The 15,290-nt window shown below is 41.4% G+C and overlaps 1 protein-coding gene across 3 annotated transcripts; it reads left to right on the forward strand.

Annotated features, from left to right (window-relative positions):
• Positions 1 to 110: 110 nt before the first annotated feature.
• On the forward strand, positions 111 to 14,380 carry C5H11orf54 (chromosome 5 C11orf54 homolog). 3 transcript variants are annotated; one of them, XM_063305923.1, is made up of 9 exons: positions 111 to 202; positions 2,117 to 2,210; positions 4,276 to 4,374; positions 5,571 to 5,644; positions 7,878 to 7,979; positions 9,212 to 9,400; positions 10,646 to 10,795; positions 12,762 to 12,878; positions 13,425 to 14,380. In XM_063305923.1, the coding sequence occupies exons 2-9, from the start codon at positions 2,153 to 2,155 to the stop codon at positions 13,596 to 13,598; spliced, it is 963 nt and encodes a 320-aa protein (XP_063161993.1). In that variant the 5' UTR covers positions 111 to 202; positions 2,117 to 2,152; the 3' UTR covers positions 13,599 to 14,380. The 3 variants fall into 3 exon arrangements, with proteins under 3 accessions (XP_063161993.1, XP_063161995.1, XP_063161994.1); XM_063305925.1 differs by having other exon boundaries at positions 115 to 202; positions 9,212 to 9,388; XM_063305924.1 differs by lacking the exon at positions 111 to 202 and adding an exon at positions 279 to 424.
• Positions 14,381 to 15,290: the final 910 nt, after the last annotated feature.

A 15,290-nucleotide genomic window follows, 5' to 3' on the forward strand; every position in this document is an offset into this window, starting at 1 on the left:
GCCACTTATATCCAACGTCTGATCTCGCGAGTCTTCGTTCGGTTTCGTGAGCTGACGGGAAGAAGGATGGGTGAGGACGGGCGCGCCATTTTGGAAGCGGTCAAAGGGACCGCTGGGATTGGCTGCCGTGCCCGAAGGGCGAAGTGATTGAGAAGTTGCTCCGGCGGGAGGCTACACTCGGCACGCTCGCGCGTTCCTTTTTGTAAGTAAAGCCGCGGCAACAATGGACATATTTTGCACGATTTGCATTGTGAGGAGTAATAGTTTAAGGCAGGCTTCTCCGACTTAATGCCCTCCAGAGCGGTTGGTCCCAGCCCAGGCCTCCCCATGGCTGTTGGCTGTGCCTGATGGGAGTTGTTACCCAACACATTTGGAAAGCACGCGTCTGCGGACAAGTGCGGAACGCGATCTAGTCCAATGCAAAGTGTGTTTGCCCGGGGGTAAGCCCTATTAGACCTTATGGGGCTTCTTGCTATAGAAGCTTGGATCAGACTCCAGGCAAATTTGAGGCTGCAATTGGCAGCTGCTTTACTTGGGAGAAACCTCTGTTGCAAACGGGTGGTGGGATTCGCACGCTAAGATAAAGAATGGCTGGGAAGGTGTGAGCCAGCGTCTTGTGCAGATTCAGCCTGGCTGGTTAATTTGGGCTCCAGCATGTTGCGTGTGAATCCTGAAAGTGGGTGTTTTAGGGCAGTGTTTTTTCAAGCTTGGCGACTTGAAGATGGGTGGACTTCAACTCCCAGAATTCTCCAGCCAGCAAGGCTGGCTGGGGAATTCTGGGAGTTGAAGTCCACCCATCTTCAAGTCGCCAAGCTTGAAAAAACACTGCTCTAGAGTAAGCCCCAAACACAGCCGTTGAAACCCACTAACTTCTGAATAGGTTGCATTTTTTATTACTCATCTCAGAGGATCTGCCTTATCGATTATAAGTGGCTTGCCATGACAAGATGCACCCTAATAAAAATACTAACTGAAAACTAAACAGCTGAGGTGGCAACTTGGGTTGATGGAAATAATAAATGGGAGAGTTTCTAGAAGGCAGGAAGTGTAACAGTTTTGTGAAGTGCTGGAAAAAAATAGGAAAGAAAATTTTTGCGTGATGAGTTTGTCACTGAAGAGGAATGTATAGAGAAGACAATTTATAGTAACCAAGAGGAATGAGCTAATAAACAAGCTGTTCTCAAAACCTTGGGAAATATGCAGCCCTGATGATGGAAAATTTCCATGGTTAGTGATTTAAACGGCTGTTATATATAACTCCATCTAGGGGAATAAACTCCCTTGAACTTCCTACATTCCCAATCCTCCATCTTGTTCTTTGGCAGCAGCTAATTGGAGCTTGCTTCCCAATAATGTCAGCTGATGAAAAAAAAATTCTAGTTTCCCTTTTTGTTTTTAAAGTTCGATTTAAACCAACCAGAAAACAAACCTTTTCATCATGGCTGAAAACAGTCAACAGCTGACAACTTTCTTGCTAAGTGATACATACTATGTGTGATTTGGCTAACTAGGGTTTATTGAATTAATATTAAACTATTGTTTATTAATAGTGAACTATTGTTCATTGAAACAGTGTTCACACAATGCATTAAAATGTAACAAAACAACTTACAAAATACCGTTTTAGCCTCTCACGCTAAAGGCTAAACTAAGTCCAAACAAGCAAACCACCTTCTGTGAATCCAGGCTTAAAGTATGAACAGCATTGCAACCATGTCCTGTATTTGATTTATGTATATTAACTCTAGAAAAATATTCAGTGAGGTTTATTCCTTTGCCATGGAACTGCTGGCTTATACGCCTACAGAAACACTTCTTTTCCGCTCCAAAGTAGCTGAGAGGTACATTCTGTGGACTGCTGATTCATCCTAAATATTGCTTGTTGAATCATCCGTTTTTCCCCCTGAATTGTCAAACGTAGCTCCAACATTAGAGGTGAAAGAAAAGACCAAAACCACGAGAAAGACAGAAAAGCAAAAGAGGGGCATGGCTGCCTTTTAACCTGTAACAGAGGTGACTGAACATGTCTACCATTACAGCTTTTGTGTTTAGTCACAAAACCGGTATGTTCATTAACAGACCTGAAACTCGTTCTTGGTGTACTTTGGTCTCTTAGGAGCTCAGCTGCCTGGCTGGCTGCACGGAATAAAACATGGCTAGAGTGGAAAAGTTCGCTTTCCATGTACCGAGTCTGGAAGAAGTGGTTGGTGGTGAGTAAGCATGGGGCTCTGGTGTTAGAAAAGCGGCGAAAGAAGATCCAGTACAACGGCAACAATTGGAAGAGGCGATAGAGAGCCCAGTATTTTACATTGTGTGCATTTGTGTGAAAGGGAGGCAGGCTTTCTCCGACAAATGTTAATTATGGACGTGTAGAGAGCCATGGAGAGGTCCTTGAAGGCAATATTCAGAAGTCATTATAGAAACAAGGGAGAAGCATCCCTGGGAAAGGTGATACTGATAGTCCTCGCTTAACAACCACAATAGGGACTGGAATTTCAGTCGCAATCATTAAGTGAGGCACCACGTGACCGGACCTGATTTTACAACCATTTTACGACGGTCGTAAAACGAGTCGGTTGTAAAGCGAATTGCAAAGTTGTAAAGCAAATCAATTGTTTCCAATTGATTTTTCAGGTCAGAAGCTGGCTGGGAAGGTTGCAAGTTGTGATCATGGGACTGTGGGACACTGCAAATGGTCGTAAATGCAGGCTGGTTGCCAAGCGCCCAAACCGCAATCACATGACACGGGGGTAGTGTGATGGTTGTAACTTCAGGGATGGGTCATAAGTAACTTTTTAAGCCCCGTTGTATCTCCAAACTGTTGTTAAACAAAAGGTCGTTAAACAAGGACTATCTGTAGTGTCAGGGAGAGACTCTGCCTGGCTCTGCTCTGACTTGCCAGGGTATAAGAAGGAGGGAAGGTAAAATACAAGGAAATTCTGTCACTGTAGCCTATCTCAATATCTGTAGCACTGTCTCAATAAAATATAGTTACAGGTAGTCCTCGCTTAACAACCATACATTCAGCAACTGTTCAAAGTTATGATGGTGCTGAACAAACTGTAGTTATGATCAATCCTCGAAGTTATGGCCGTTGCAGTGCCCCTGCAGTCACGTGATCAAAATTTGGACGCTTGGCAACCAGCTCACATTTACGACCAGAGCATGGGCTTCAACTGTCCCCACCCACCTATCTCCCCTCCACATCTCTGCTCTTTTGGCTGCCCTGCACTCCACTGCTGCCACCTACCCCTGCTGGTCCCCACCGCCCCAGCTGACCTTCACCATCTTCTGCTGCTGCTGACCCAGAAATTGGTGCTGGGCAAGGGCACAGTCTCAGGATGCATGCGGCGAGCACGGCAGAGTCTCATCTACCGAAGGGAGCTCGCTGGGCCCGGCTAGGGAGGAGGCAGCAGGGGAGGAGGCGGCGGGACAGAACTGGTGGAGGCAGGGCAGCAATGTAGGCGGTAGCTCCCCAGGCAAAGGCGATGGCTGTTGGCACTGTGCAAGGCCTCGTGAGGAAAAAAGCAAGCAATTTCTGTAGGCAATCTCTCTTGTGCCTGAAACAATTCCCGCTCCTCCATAGAGTGGAGAGATTAGAGAGGAAGGGATTACAGGAGAGTAAACAGGCACACAATGGGGAATACACCAGGCTGTTTGAGTAGCATACTCGTGGCTGCCAGGGCATTGCTTTCGCTGTGTATTTCCCATTGTGTGCCTGCTTACTCTCTTGCGATCCCTTCCTCTCCAATCTCTCCACTCTGCGAGGCTGGGGGGGCGGAGAAAAACAATCGATCAGGCACAGGATAACAGGTACTGACTGTAATGGCAATCATGTGACTGAGGGACGCTGCGAAGGTTGTAAATGTGGGCATTGGTCATAAAGTTATTTTTTCAGCACCGTTGTAACTTCAAACAGTCACTGAATGAGGCAGTCAGTAAGCGAGGACTGCCTGTATTTATACAGTATATGCAGATGGGCAATCCATTTGTTTCACAAATGCAATGCCTTATTTTACATGTAATTAATTTTAATCAGCAGTCATTCATTCAATTAATATTAATTGAATTTGTTGTCCTGGCTTTGCCTTTGTTTTAGAGTGTGGCTAGTACATACATGCATCATGGGCTTCAATTTAAGAAAACAACACCAAAAAATAGAGGAAGCATTAATACTCAGTTGAATAGCTTCACTCTGGTCTTCAGCATGGTCAGCTTTAATATATCCCACTCTTCAAGTTTCTTTGAAATGCTCTTGATCTATTTTCTTTCCAGTTCTGCAGAATGGACTTAAAGAAAATTTTGCAGATGTCCAGGTGTCTGTGGTGGATTGTCCTGATCTGACTCAAGAACCCTTCAGATTTCCTGTTAAAGGTAATATGAGGGACCTGTGACAAAATGTTATAAGTGTCGGCAATACATAGGCAATATGTGGGCCACCAGCTGGACAGGGATAAAATTTCCAGGACTATTTTTGGCGATATGGGGTTTCTTTAAAGAACAGAATAGGTTCTTTTAAGCCTTCGCAAGGCTGAGTCACGCTAGGTAAAAGTCCTTCTTGCACACCTTAAACTGTTGAATGCTCCTTTAAAAAATCCGATATTTCCCCACTTTTGGAGGGCTTTAAATCTCACAAAACAGCTCCACCCTTGTCATTACATCACAGTGTTGCTGACCTTGCCTCCCTGTGATCTTGTCTAGGTCAGAGGGATATTATGTGACTGTCAGTCCAAGAAAGTTGCCCCCTGTTCTACCTTAATTCTGAGATTTGTGTCCCCCTTATAAACATCTTCTGATGATCCTCTCTTGCATGTGGGCAGTAGCATCTGCACAATAGAAAGAACATTGCTTGAAGGCAGAGATGTTACATGTATTAGCTTCTGAATCCTGATGTTCCTTCCCCCTGCTCCAGATATTTCAGATTTCAACCTCCAGGATTCCCTAGCAAATATGGCTAATGGTTATGCTAACATGGGGATTGTGGAAACAGAAGTCTAATGCATTTTAGAGACATTGGTTTGGACAAGATGGGTTTTTCTGAAAAAGTACTGTAAGCAATTTTTTTATGGCACAAAGGTTCCTCTGGTTTCTGTCATCTTAAAGACGGAAGAAAAGGGATGGCTACATGTGCATACATTTCTGTTTAAGTAAAGACTTCTCCATTTTTCTATATTAGAATAGGATAAAGAGACTAATAGAAGGGAAGATGTATCCGTCAGAGCAGAATGTCTGTTAAATGGCAAATTCTAACAGTGGGTAGCCAGTTGTTCTAGGAATCTTTCAAGCTGAGCCTGAAGGCACCAATGTTCACATGGTTTGTCCTCTAATGACAAATCATGATTCATTTTGACTGATAGCTACTGATAAAGAAGTCCGCCAAGGCTGAGTTGGCATACTATGCTAAGCGATGGTTTGCTTTAGCCATGGTAGATTGTACAAGCCAACATTGCATGGTTCACACATACAACAAACCACAGTCATCGGGTTTGGGTTCTACTAAGCCATGATTGGTTTGGTTGATCATGAGCTTTGAAAAATATGAATTTGCCTATTTTTTTTTCTTTTTGCAGGTATTTGTGGCAAGCCTAGAATTGCAGATGTGGGAGGTGTTCCATACCTTTTACCTCTTGTACAGAAAGACAAGGTGAATAAAACGTAATACAACACACAGGTGTATATGGGTGTTCAAAAGGTTTTGAGATTCCAACATCCAACCGATAACCTCCCATTTTGACCAGAAACAATAACTCCCATTTTGGGAGGTTAGAATGGGATCAGATCGTCTCTGATAATATTACAGGCCAGACTAGTCCATTCTAACATTTTGCACATCTGTTAATGTGTTACCTGTTCTAATCCTTTGGAAGAAATTGGGTTCAGATCCTAATTCTGCAACTTTAAAAATACAGGTAGGTCTCGATTAGTCGTTCATGAATCCCACAAAATGGTCGCATTATTTGAATTTGCACTATCCAAAGTGATATTTCGATGGAAAATAGGGTAAAATTGGCTCCAGCTTGATGGAAATGGGCAGTTAAAGATTTTAAGCATGGTTTTTAATATGTTTATTAATGAAATACTGTGTAACAGTAAAAGAGGATAAACCCATATCCAAGCATACCTGCTGTCTCCTGTATTCTGCTGTGGCTCTTCAAAATGAGCCTCTGCTGTTTTGAGCTTCCCTCGAGCGGAACCTTCCTCTTCTCCATTTTGCGAACACGACAATTAGTGTTCACAACCCCAACAGCCGCTGCTGCACATGCGCGAGCCTGAACCCTGCACATGCTAGCCTCACACTAACTGAATTTTGGCTTGCATTAAGTGCAACCTGGCATCAATTTACTTCATCAGAAACAGGATTCAGAATGCATATCCCTGGCTGAATATTATGGGAAAGCCCTAAATCGCTGAAACATTTTTTGCCTTTACATTTTCACTGAACTGGGATTTTCGGAGAGGATGGAGCCTGCCAGCTGCTTGTAAATGTGATTTAAAGGAGTGTTTTATGAGTGTTTTATACCCACTGTGGCTGCCCTTTTGTGAATAGGAGAGTCCCAGCTGCTAAGAGGTGCCGTGAGGGCCAGACAGGCGAAGAAGAGATAGAAATGCCCCATGTGTTAGCACTGCCATAGCTGTCACCAAGTGCAGATTGAAACCCTGCATTGTTTTGTGTCCCAATTGGAAAGAAAGAAGATGCAAAAAGCCTGTGTTTGGCTTTGCAGTTTGCAGGCTTCCCCTTTGTATTTATTTTTTAACTAATAGCATCTTAAAAAAATAAGAGGATCAGGTGGTACAAGGAGATACCCCGATGCCCTCCTGGTGCTTAAAAGATAAAATCTCTTTCAAGTTGACTTTAATACCTGGTGACTTCATGGACAAGTTCCAAGTAGGGTTTTTATGTAATCTATATTTACAATAATTATTTAAATGGCTTTAATATCCTCCAGTTATATGACCATTTTAATAATTCTCACTGCTTATTTTTCTTTCATTTTCACAGCTTGACTATCTTGGTATTAATTTGTCCAGAACTACATTCAGTCTGTTAGTTATGCTTTTGACTACTGATGATGAAGGCTAATAAGCGGGAACGCGCATAGCCGGCATTATATTTGTTAGTGAGCATTCCAGTTGTAATATTTGTGTCCGTTTATTAGTTTATACATGTTGGCTGTTTTGGGCCTTTTTATTGTTTTTGTTGTATTATATGTATGCTTTTATAATTCTATATAAAATATTAGTAAATAGTATTGTATAATTTAACTTCTGGCCCACCGTATTTATATTTACTTGACCTTGTTATTTCATTTAGGGTTTGGGGTTTTTTCGCAACAGAACAGATGTAGTTTGCCTTCTTTATTTTTTTACTTTCTACTTTCTATTTTCTATTATTTAATTTTCTGTTATTTTCTATTATTTTATTTTATTTTCTATTATTTTACCTTACTTTATTTTATTTTTTATTCTTTAGTAGGCTTCCCTTCTAGTTTCTGTCATAGGAAGAGACCAGTTATCCAGATCTGCTGGGCCTTCTCCACATGACAGCTAATTTTTTTTGCCCTAGACCAGTGTTTCTTAAACTTTTTTCTCCCAGGACTCTTTCCCACTTTTAAAAATTATGGAGGACCCAGAACAGCTTTTGCCTGCATGGGTTATATTTATCTATCTTTACCGTATTAAAAACTAAAATTGACGCATTCACCGCATGATTGTTTGTTGGGATTTTAATATTGTATTATTTTTCAACATAGGCTGGCAAATAATTTTGATTTTGTGGGCCCCTGAGAGGGTCTTGGGAGAACCACTGGGACCACTGTTTCTGTAGCACCGCCCTAGACAAACAAAGGAGCAAACTCAACTGTGCTTTTCTCATTTAGGTTTATGACCTGAACACAGTAGCGAAAGAGGTACAGTTGCCAGGAGCATTTTTTCTTGGTGCTGGAGCCGTTTCATCCAGAGTGGTTGGGGGCAATGCTGAGGTAAGACAATCGGTAAAAAAGTATTAGGGTGTACCTTAAAAAAGGAGCTTGGTAGAGATCAGCGTTTCTCAACCTTGGCAGCTTGAAGATGTGTGGACTTCAGCTCCCAGAATTCCCCAGCCAGCATGGCCAGTTGGGGAATTCTAGGAGTTGGAGTCCACACATCTTCAAGCTGCCAAGGTTGAGAAACACCGGTGGAGATGTTGATCTGGGATGATCTTCGCTCAGACTGCATGAAGCTCATCTCTGCCTCTGATGGATAGGCTTTCTTTAAAAAATGCTAATGGCATCAGCTAGAATTTCTGTTTTGTGAAAAAACTCAGGTTGGATGCAGAAACTTGTTTAATGTTATGTGTAGCTTGGTCCTTCATACGTCTAAGTCAAAATAAAATTTGTATCCCACCTTTATTTTGTACAACGCCAGGTAGCATATATTACCGTCCCACCTCCTATTTTCTCCACAACAACAACCCTGTGAGGTGGGTTGGGCTGAGAGAGAAGGGCTGGCCCAAGGTCACCCAGCCAGCTTTTGTGCCTAAGGTGGGACTAGAACTCACAGTCTCCTGGTTTCTAGCCCAGCACCAAACTGGCTCTCCAAATGTAATGATTTACAAGCTGTGCTAAGCCAAAGCCAAATAGATCATAGTTTGATCCAGGGGACAATGCATGTAAAAAAAAAAGACAGAGAGGTTGGAGTTTTTATTGCATGGTGATGGCTACCATTGTGGTGTTTTTGACACTTCTGCATATACCCCCAATTTGATCTCAGTTGAATAACTATTGTAAACTTGGAGGATTGATGTAAAACTATCAGCACTGATCTCAATTGCTGTCTTAACTTTTGTTGCAAGAATTGCAACACTCAGTTACAAAATTCCATTAACATTTTATTTCCTTAATCAGGTTCACATCCTGGTTAAATCTACTCTATTTTAATAGGCTTTCAACCCCCCCCTCCCCGATTTTTTCTGGACTTTCTCTGTGTTTAATATGAGGCCTTAACCCCACCTCATACTAAGCCATTGCTTGAGAAAAGGATTTACTGAATGAACCATTATTGGGTAGGTTCATACTATATACTGACAAGTAAAGCATGATTTTCAAACCACAGTAGCTGACTTTCTGCAATGAAATAAGGTATAAACAAAATGTGCTGCTTGTTTTAGTCATTGTGAAATGAGGATAGATAGTGCTGATCTGTTTGAAGATATTGTTTATCTGTTTCACTCTAGCTTATCCCAATTGTTCAAGCTGAAAAGGAAAACAGAGCAGCGATCAATGGAAGTTACATAGCCATGATCAACCCTGAAAATGAGAGCTGTCTGCTGCAAAAGTACAGCTCCCTACATAATGATTGTGAATTTGGGCTGTTGGCTAACCTGTATGCAAGTGAAGGCCTTCCTGGTGAGGTATGTGGCTTGGTCAGTTTTTTAAAATGGCTTTTTACAAGCAAAACACCAAGGCAAGGACCAAAAAAAGCAATTAAAAGAAAGAAAATAAGCAAAAAAAAACCCTAAAAAGCCCAAAAAACAAAAAACTTTACTTTTTACTTTACTGTTTACACTTTACCCTTTACTTTTTACTTTACACTCTACTCTGTTGACAAATTTATATAGCCACTCATCTTCCAATGGAACCCTTGGTGTAAATCTATCTGCTTACATAATAAAGATATCCATATGTATACCTAGAAACATACAGCTGTGTTCCATAGCTATATTCAGTATTTTACCCAGAACAACACTATGGACTTTATCAGCTTTAACATTTCCCTATACCTTATAAATCAACCATACAACTGTTATAAGGGAGTTCCTTCTTTTAACATCCCATTGACTTTCTTTATTGGATGCAGAAGATGCTGGTCCCATGAAGTAGCACTACCAACCCCAATTTAGAATTGAGCACAATTTTGCCCATTTAGTTGACCTATGTTTCTGTAATGAAGCAAAAGGCAATATATTTGGCTCCAAGGAACCCTTGGATGATAACAGATCACAAATTGGCTGCAGTAAGAGAACAGGCTTGCACCTTCACAAGACCAGGAACAGTCTAATAAAGGTTGTTTCCTGCCAGTCTTTCTTTTCTCTTAAGATTTTGTCTGCTACATTCTGTTTTTTTTCAGTAGCAGGCACACTTCCAGACAAGACTATAGATTCCAGCCCCCATCCTTTCTATCTTCTAAGAATGCCTACGGGACTATTTAAGACCTAGATGCATTCTAGATAAAGAAGAAGATGATATCATTAAAAAAATATACATTAAAAAATAAGGACTGATAGGTAGGGAGCATGTTGGATACCAAGAATTCACAAGCATTTTATTATTTACACCTAGATTAAAGGGGAAATATAAAGAACTAAAGCTCTCAGATTAACTTTCCCTGAAGCCACAAATTCGCTGAGGGGCATTACTCAATCTATGAGCTCCTGGCCATGTGTTTTTAATGTAGGCATAATAATTTTGGCCATTAGAATTGCCAGGTGGACATTATGGACACAAAATGTGTTAAGTAAGAAGCTCTAAGTAATGATGAAATCTTTGAACAATATTACTCGCAATTCATTACATGAAGCTTACTCATTTTTATTTCAGTTCAGTTGCAAGCTACTGAACAGAATTGTCTCTGCCACAATACAGTATTAAGATGTCTTCTTTTTTTTAAGGTCATTGAAGTGAGAGCAAATAGAAGAATTGGTGAGCAGAATTTCATATCTTGCATAAGGAAAGCCTTAGAAAATCATTATGGTGACAAACCAGTTGGGATGGGAGGTACATTCATTATCCAGAAAGGAAAAGCAAAACTTCATATTATGGTAAGTCAGTTACAAGAAGAATGTATTCCATTTTTCTTTGGAAGTATGGGAGCACAAGAGAGGGAAAAAAAGAATAAAGTCTACATTTGCAAAGTTGCTTTTTTATTGGTTATGTGCTATCAAGTTGGTGTTGATTCTTAGCAATCACACAGAGACCTTCTCCAGGACAATGTGTCCATAACTTGGTCCACTGTAATCATGTCCGTCTACCTTGCTGCTGTTTCCTTCCACTTTTCCAAGCATTAGAGCCTTCTCCAGAGACCTAGGTCTTCACGTAATTTGTCCAAAATATGATAATTTGAGCCTGGTCATTTATGCTTCAATTGAGAACTCTGAGTTGAATTGTTCAGGGATCCATTTGTTTCTTTTCTTGGCAATCCATGGTTTTCTCTGGAGTCTTCTTATTATATGTAACATTATTTTTTCTTTTATTACCTGCCAATAGTGGTATAGAGAAGCTTTCCAGGTAGTTTTTCATCCAAACAGTAGTCAAAGTCAGATCTGTTTAGCTTTTGCACGTTCATGGCATCATGGCCTTAGATTTTGTAGGGACTGATTTATATGGTCTTTTTGCAGTCCTTCTAAACCACTAAAGATTTAGAAGGTTAATTAGCGAACTAAAGGTTAACTAAAGGTTAGTGAATCAGGCACTGTGATCGAAACGCACCATGCTTTCTGAGGGTGGATGATAATGCTTCCAAACCTCGGCAGGTCAAAATGCACACGCATTAAATCAGAAGTTGATTTGTTGGTTTGGACTTAGCATGTTGTCAAATCACAGTCAATGTGGTTTATAAACCATGGTTAGGGCTTCCATTTGCGGTAGTTAAGACATACATTAACCTATTGGAACAGCTATTGATTTCTGCTCTTTTAATGTTGGCATGTTAAAACCAAAACTGAAATCCAAGAACGTGATTGCTAGCCATCTACTGTCAACATAGATGAGGAAAGGAACTTGCAAACCATGGCCAGCTATGGAATGCCCATAATAGCTTGACCACATTGCAAACCATGGCCAGCTGTGGAATGCCCATAATAGCTTGACCACGTTGCAAACCATGGCCAGCTGTGGAATGCCCATAATAGCTTGACCACGTTGCAAACCATGGCCAGCTGTGGAATGCCCATAATAGCTTGACCACGTTGCAAACCATGGCCAGCTGTGGAATGCCCATAATAGCTTGACCACGTTGCAAACCATGGCCAGCTGTGGAATGCCCATAATAGCTTGACCACGTTGGCCAGTTACAAAGCTTACCTATCGTTAAGGTATGTTAGTAAGCTTGCTGGCTGTTTTCACAGTATACTAAATTTGGTTAGTTTAATTTTAGTTGGTTCTTTCTGTAGCTCAGTGTGTAGGGCCTACTCAGTAGTTAGTTCTTGTACATACTTCAATGTGTTACTTTATTCATTCATTCATTCATTCATTCATTCATTCAGTTAATTGTATTATGCAAACAGAAGGAAGGTTGATTCAGTATAAAACTTAAGCATGTTGTGCAGACCTAGCCACTATGCAAGATTACTGGTTCATCTCATCCAGCATTTTTGACACTGTGCAAAGCCACCAAATGGGGTGAATTCCATAAACTGTGATTAACTATGTCATGTGAACACAGCCCTTGATTTACAGGGATTCCCCAGGATTTCAGACAGGGGTCTTTCCCACTTATATTTGGTGAAGCCAGACTGGCAAACTTTTGCATTTGAAGCAGCTGTTTACACTCTCATTGAGCTTCTTAACTCTTGTCCCAACTTTGACAGAGACTTGAAAATTTAATTGTTTGTCCCAGCTGGAGAATTTGTTGGCTTACATTTTAAAAGAAGTTAAGACTGTACCAGGGATGCAGAATTGTGTCAGAGCAAAACTTGTGTGATTTTTGTATTTGAAGAGGAGGGAAACAGACTCTGACGACTGTGTTTTTCTTCATTCAAGTACAGCCACATTTTTTTTAAATTACAGCCCTCCGAATTTTCTGCCTGCCCTCTGAAAACTGACGAGGAACTGAACAATTGGCTGAAGTTTTTTGAAATGAAAGCACCACTCATTTGCCAGCCTGTGATCATTTCTCAAGATCCAGTAAGTCATTTCTATTGAGGTGGGCTAAGGATGTTCTGCTGTTTCTCAAGTGACATCCCAACATATTGGCCTGGGGTGCAAAGTGGTCATGATTTGAAATCGTTATCCTCTCCTCTTGCTTTGAATTCCATGACATACACCAAAGGCTTGGAAAAAGCAGGACTGTCTCTTACTGGTGCAGCTTTGGTATGACACATCACACCCAAAAAAACACAGGTAGTCCTTGTTGAGCAACCACAATTGGGACTGGCAATGGTCGTTAAGCAAAACGGTTGCTAAGTGAAACCACAACTGTGCTTATGATCTTACTTCAGCTTTCCTTCGCTTTACAGACCTGCGAAGGTTGTAGATGCGAGTTGGTTGTAAAGTTACTTTTTCATCACCATCGTAACTGTGAACGCTAATTGAGATGGTCGCTAAACAAGGACTACCAGTATTGCCAAAATAACACAGCCTTGTGTGTGATGTACCTGAACTGGAGGAAATGTTGGCTGCTTGTGGCCAGCCCCACAGGCAGGAATTAATGGGTTCTTGGCTTTTTCCCAGGGTTTTGATCTACGTGTGGAGCACACCCACTGTTTCAGCCACCATGGTGAAGGGGGCCACTACCATACGGACACAACGCCAGAGACTGTAGAATATCTGGGGTATTTTGTGCTTGCTGAGTTCCTCTTTCGGATTGACAGACCAAAGGAGACACATATGGTGGGTCGGGATTAAAGTCGAGCCAGCCCAGGAAGCTGGTTTTAATTATGGAGCAGAAAATCAAAAGAGCTATCAAAATTTGCTTTTAATTAAGGTCAGTTGCAAACTTGTTTAATCACAACCTGAATGTAGCGTTTGTTTGGCTGACACTTAGAAATAAAAAAATGGCACAATCAATTTTCAGGTTGGAAATGTAGCATATTCAGGCTGATTGCAAAAGAAACAAAACTTGGAGCCCAATTTTTAATATTTACTTTTTAGGTCTTAGGCTCCCCTTCCTTCCCTCATTAGCATCTAGTTTTCAGCTGCAGTCTGGGTGGGGAATCTACAGCTCTCCCAAGATTCAAGTCAAACTCAAGTCTGTTAACCCTAGACAGTCCATAGACAGTGTTCTTTTTTTATTGCTTAGCTTAGCCTACAGCCCTGATGTTTCTTGGCAGAATCCCATGCAAGCACTAACCAGTTCAGCCTCTGCTTAGATTTTTGAGATCATCCAAGGAGCTGCATGCTGCTACCTAGTTTGTTGTATGAACCAAGCTAATTGTGAACAATGGATAAGCGATCTGTGGCTTAATACAATGGCGTGAACCAAGCCAGGGTGACTGTCAGTGCTCTAAGAAATTTTGTCTCAGCCTTTAAGTTGAGAATCTGACATTAAGACTTCCTTTTAGTCAATGTGGAATCTCATGAGATACAGGTAAGAAGAAGTCAGAATTGTGAACTTTGCTGTAATTTCACTGACGTAAAACCGATCAGGAGGTTGATCCTATGAATAAATTGGACCAGTTGCAGTGCCACATTCTTTGTATTTGTTCTTGTGAGGGGAAAAGTCCTTAATATGCTTCCCAGTACAGAAACTGGAAGTCCTGCTCGTTAGGAGAGGTTGGGGGTGGGGGATTTGAGAAGAATCTCACCCCCAAACTTTAACCCAGCACTGACCAAGTCTGCCTTTGGAACAGATTGCCGGCTAACCTGTGGGAAGGGGAAAGAGATGAGTGACTGAACCCCGACGGTGATTTCTCTGCAGGTGTGCAGCTCCAGTTATTTACAAAAGATGGTATAAATAAAGCAATCCAACTTTTTTTTTTTAAAAAAAATAGCTTTCGTGAAGGGGGAGGCACCCAGGCCAGTGTTTCTCAACCTTGGCAACTTTAAGCTTTGTGGATTTCAACTCCCAGAATTCCCTAGGCAGCCATGCTGGGGAATGGGGAATGCTGGTGGGGGGATTCTGGGAGTTGAAGTCCACACAGCTTAAAGCTGCCAAGGTTGAGAAATACTGACCCAGTCCAACAAGGAAAAGCATTTTACCAGATTAGATGCAGAATGGCAGGACTATGTCAAACACTAATAAAATTTTAGAGAAGCTGTAAACGTAGGGTTCCCTCCAATGCTTTTTGTGAGCAATTTACCCAAGTTTGGCACTGGATTGTCTCTGAAGAGGAGAGGGAGTACAGAGATCAAGACCTCATGCCAAAAGCAACATTAAATTCCAAATTTATAATCTGAACCTCTTTTCAGCAGGGCTGACATCTTTCTCAGTTAATCCAAGCACTGATAACTGATTAAGTCGATGTTCACTAGGAGTGCGTTAAACTTTTTTGCTGCTGTTTTTTGAGAGGGAAAGCATTGTTTTTCTGTTGCAGTGTTGCTCAGCCTTGGCAACTTTAAGATGTGTGGACTACAACTCCCAGAATTCTCCAGCCAGAA

This window comes from Candoia aspera, chromosome 5 (genome assembly GCF_035149785.1).
Source record: "Candoia aspera isolate rCanAsp1 chromosome 5, rCanAsp1.hap2, whole genome shotgun sequence".
In the NCBI taxonomy this organism is placed as follows: domain Eukaryota; kingdom Metazoa; phylum Chordata; class Lepidosauria; order Squamata; family Boidae; genus Candoia; species Candoia aspera.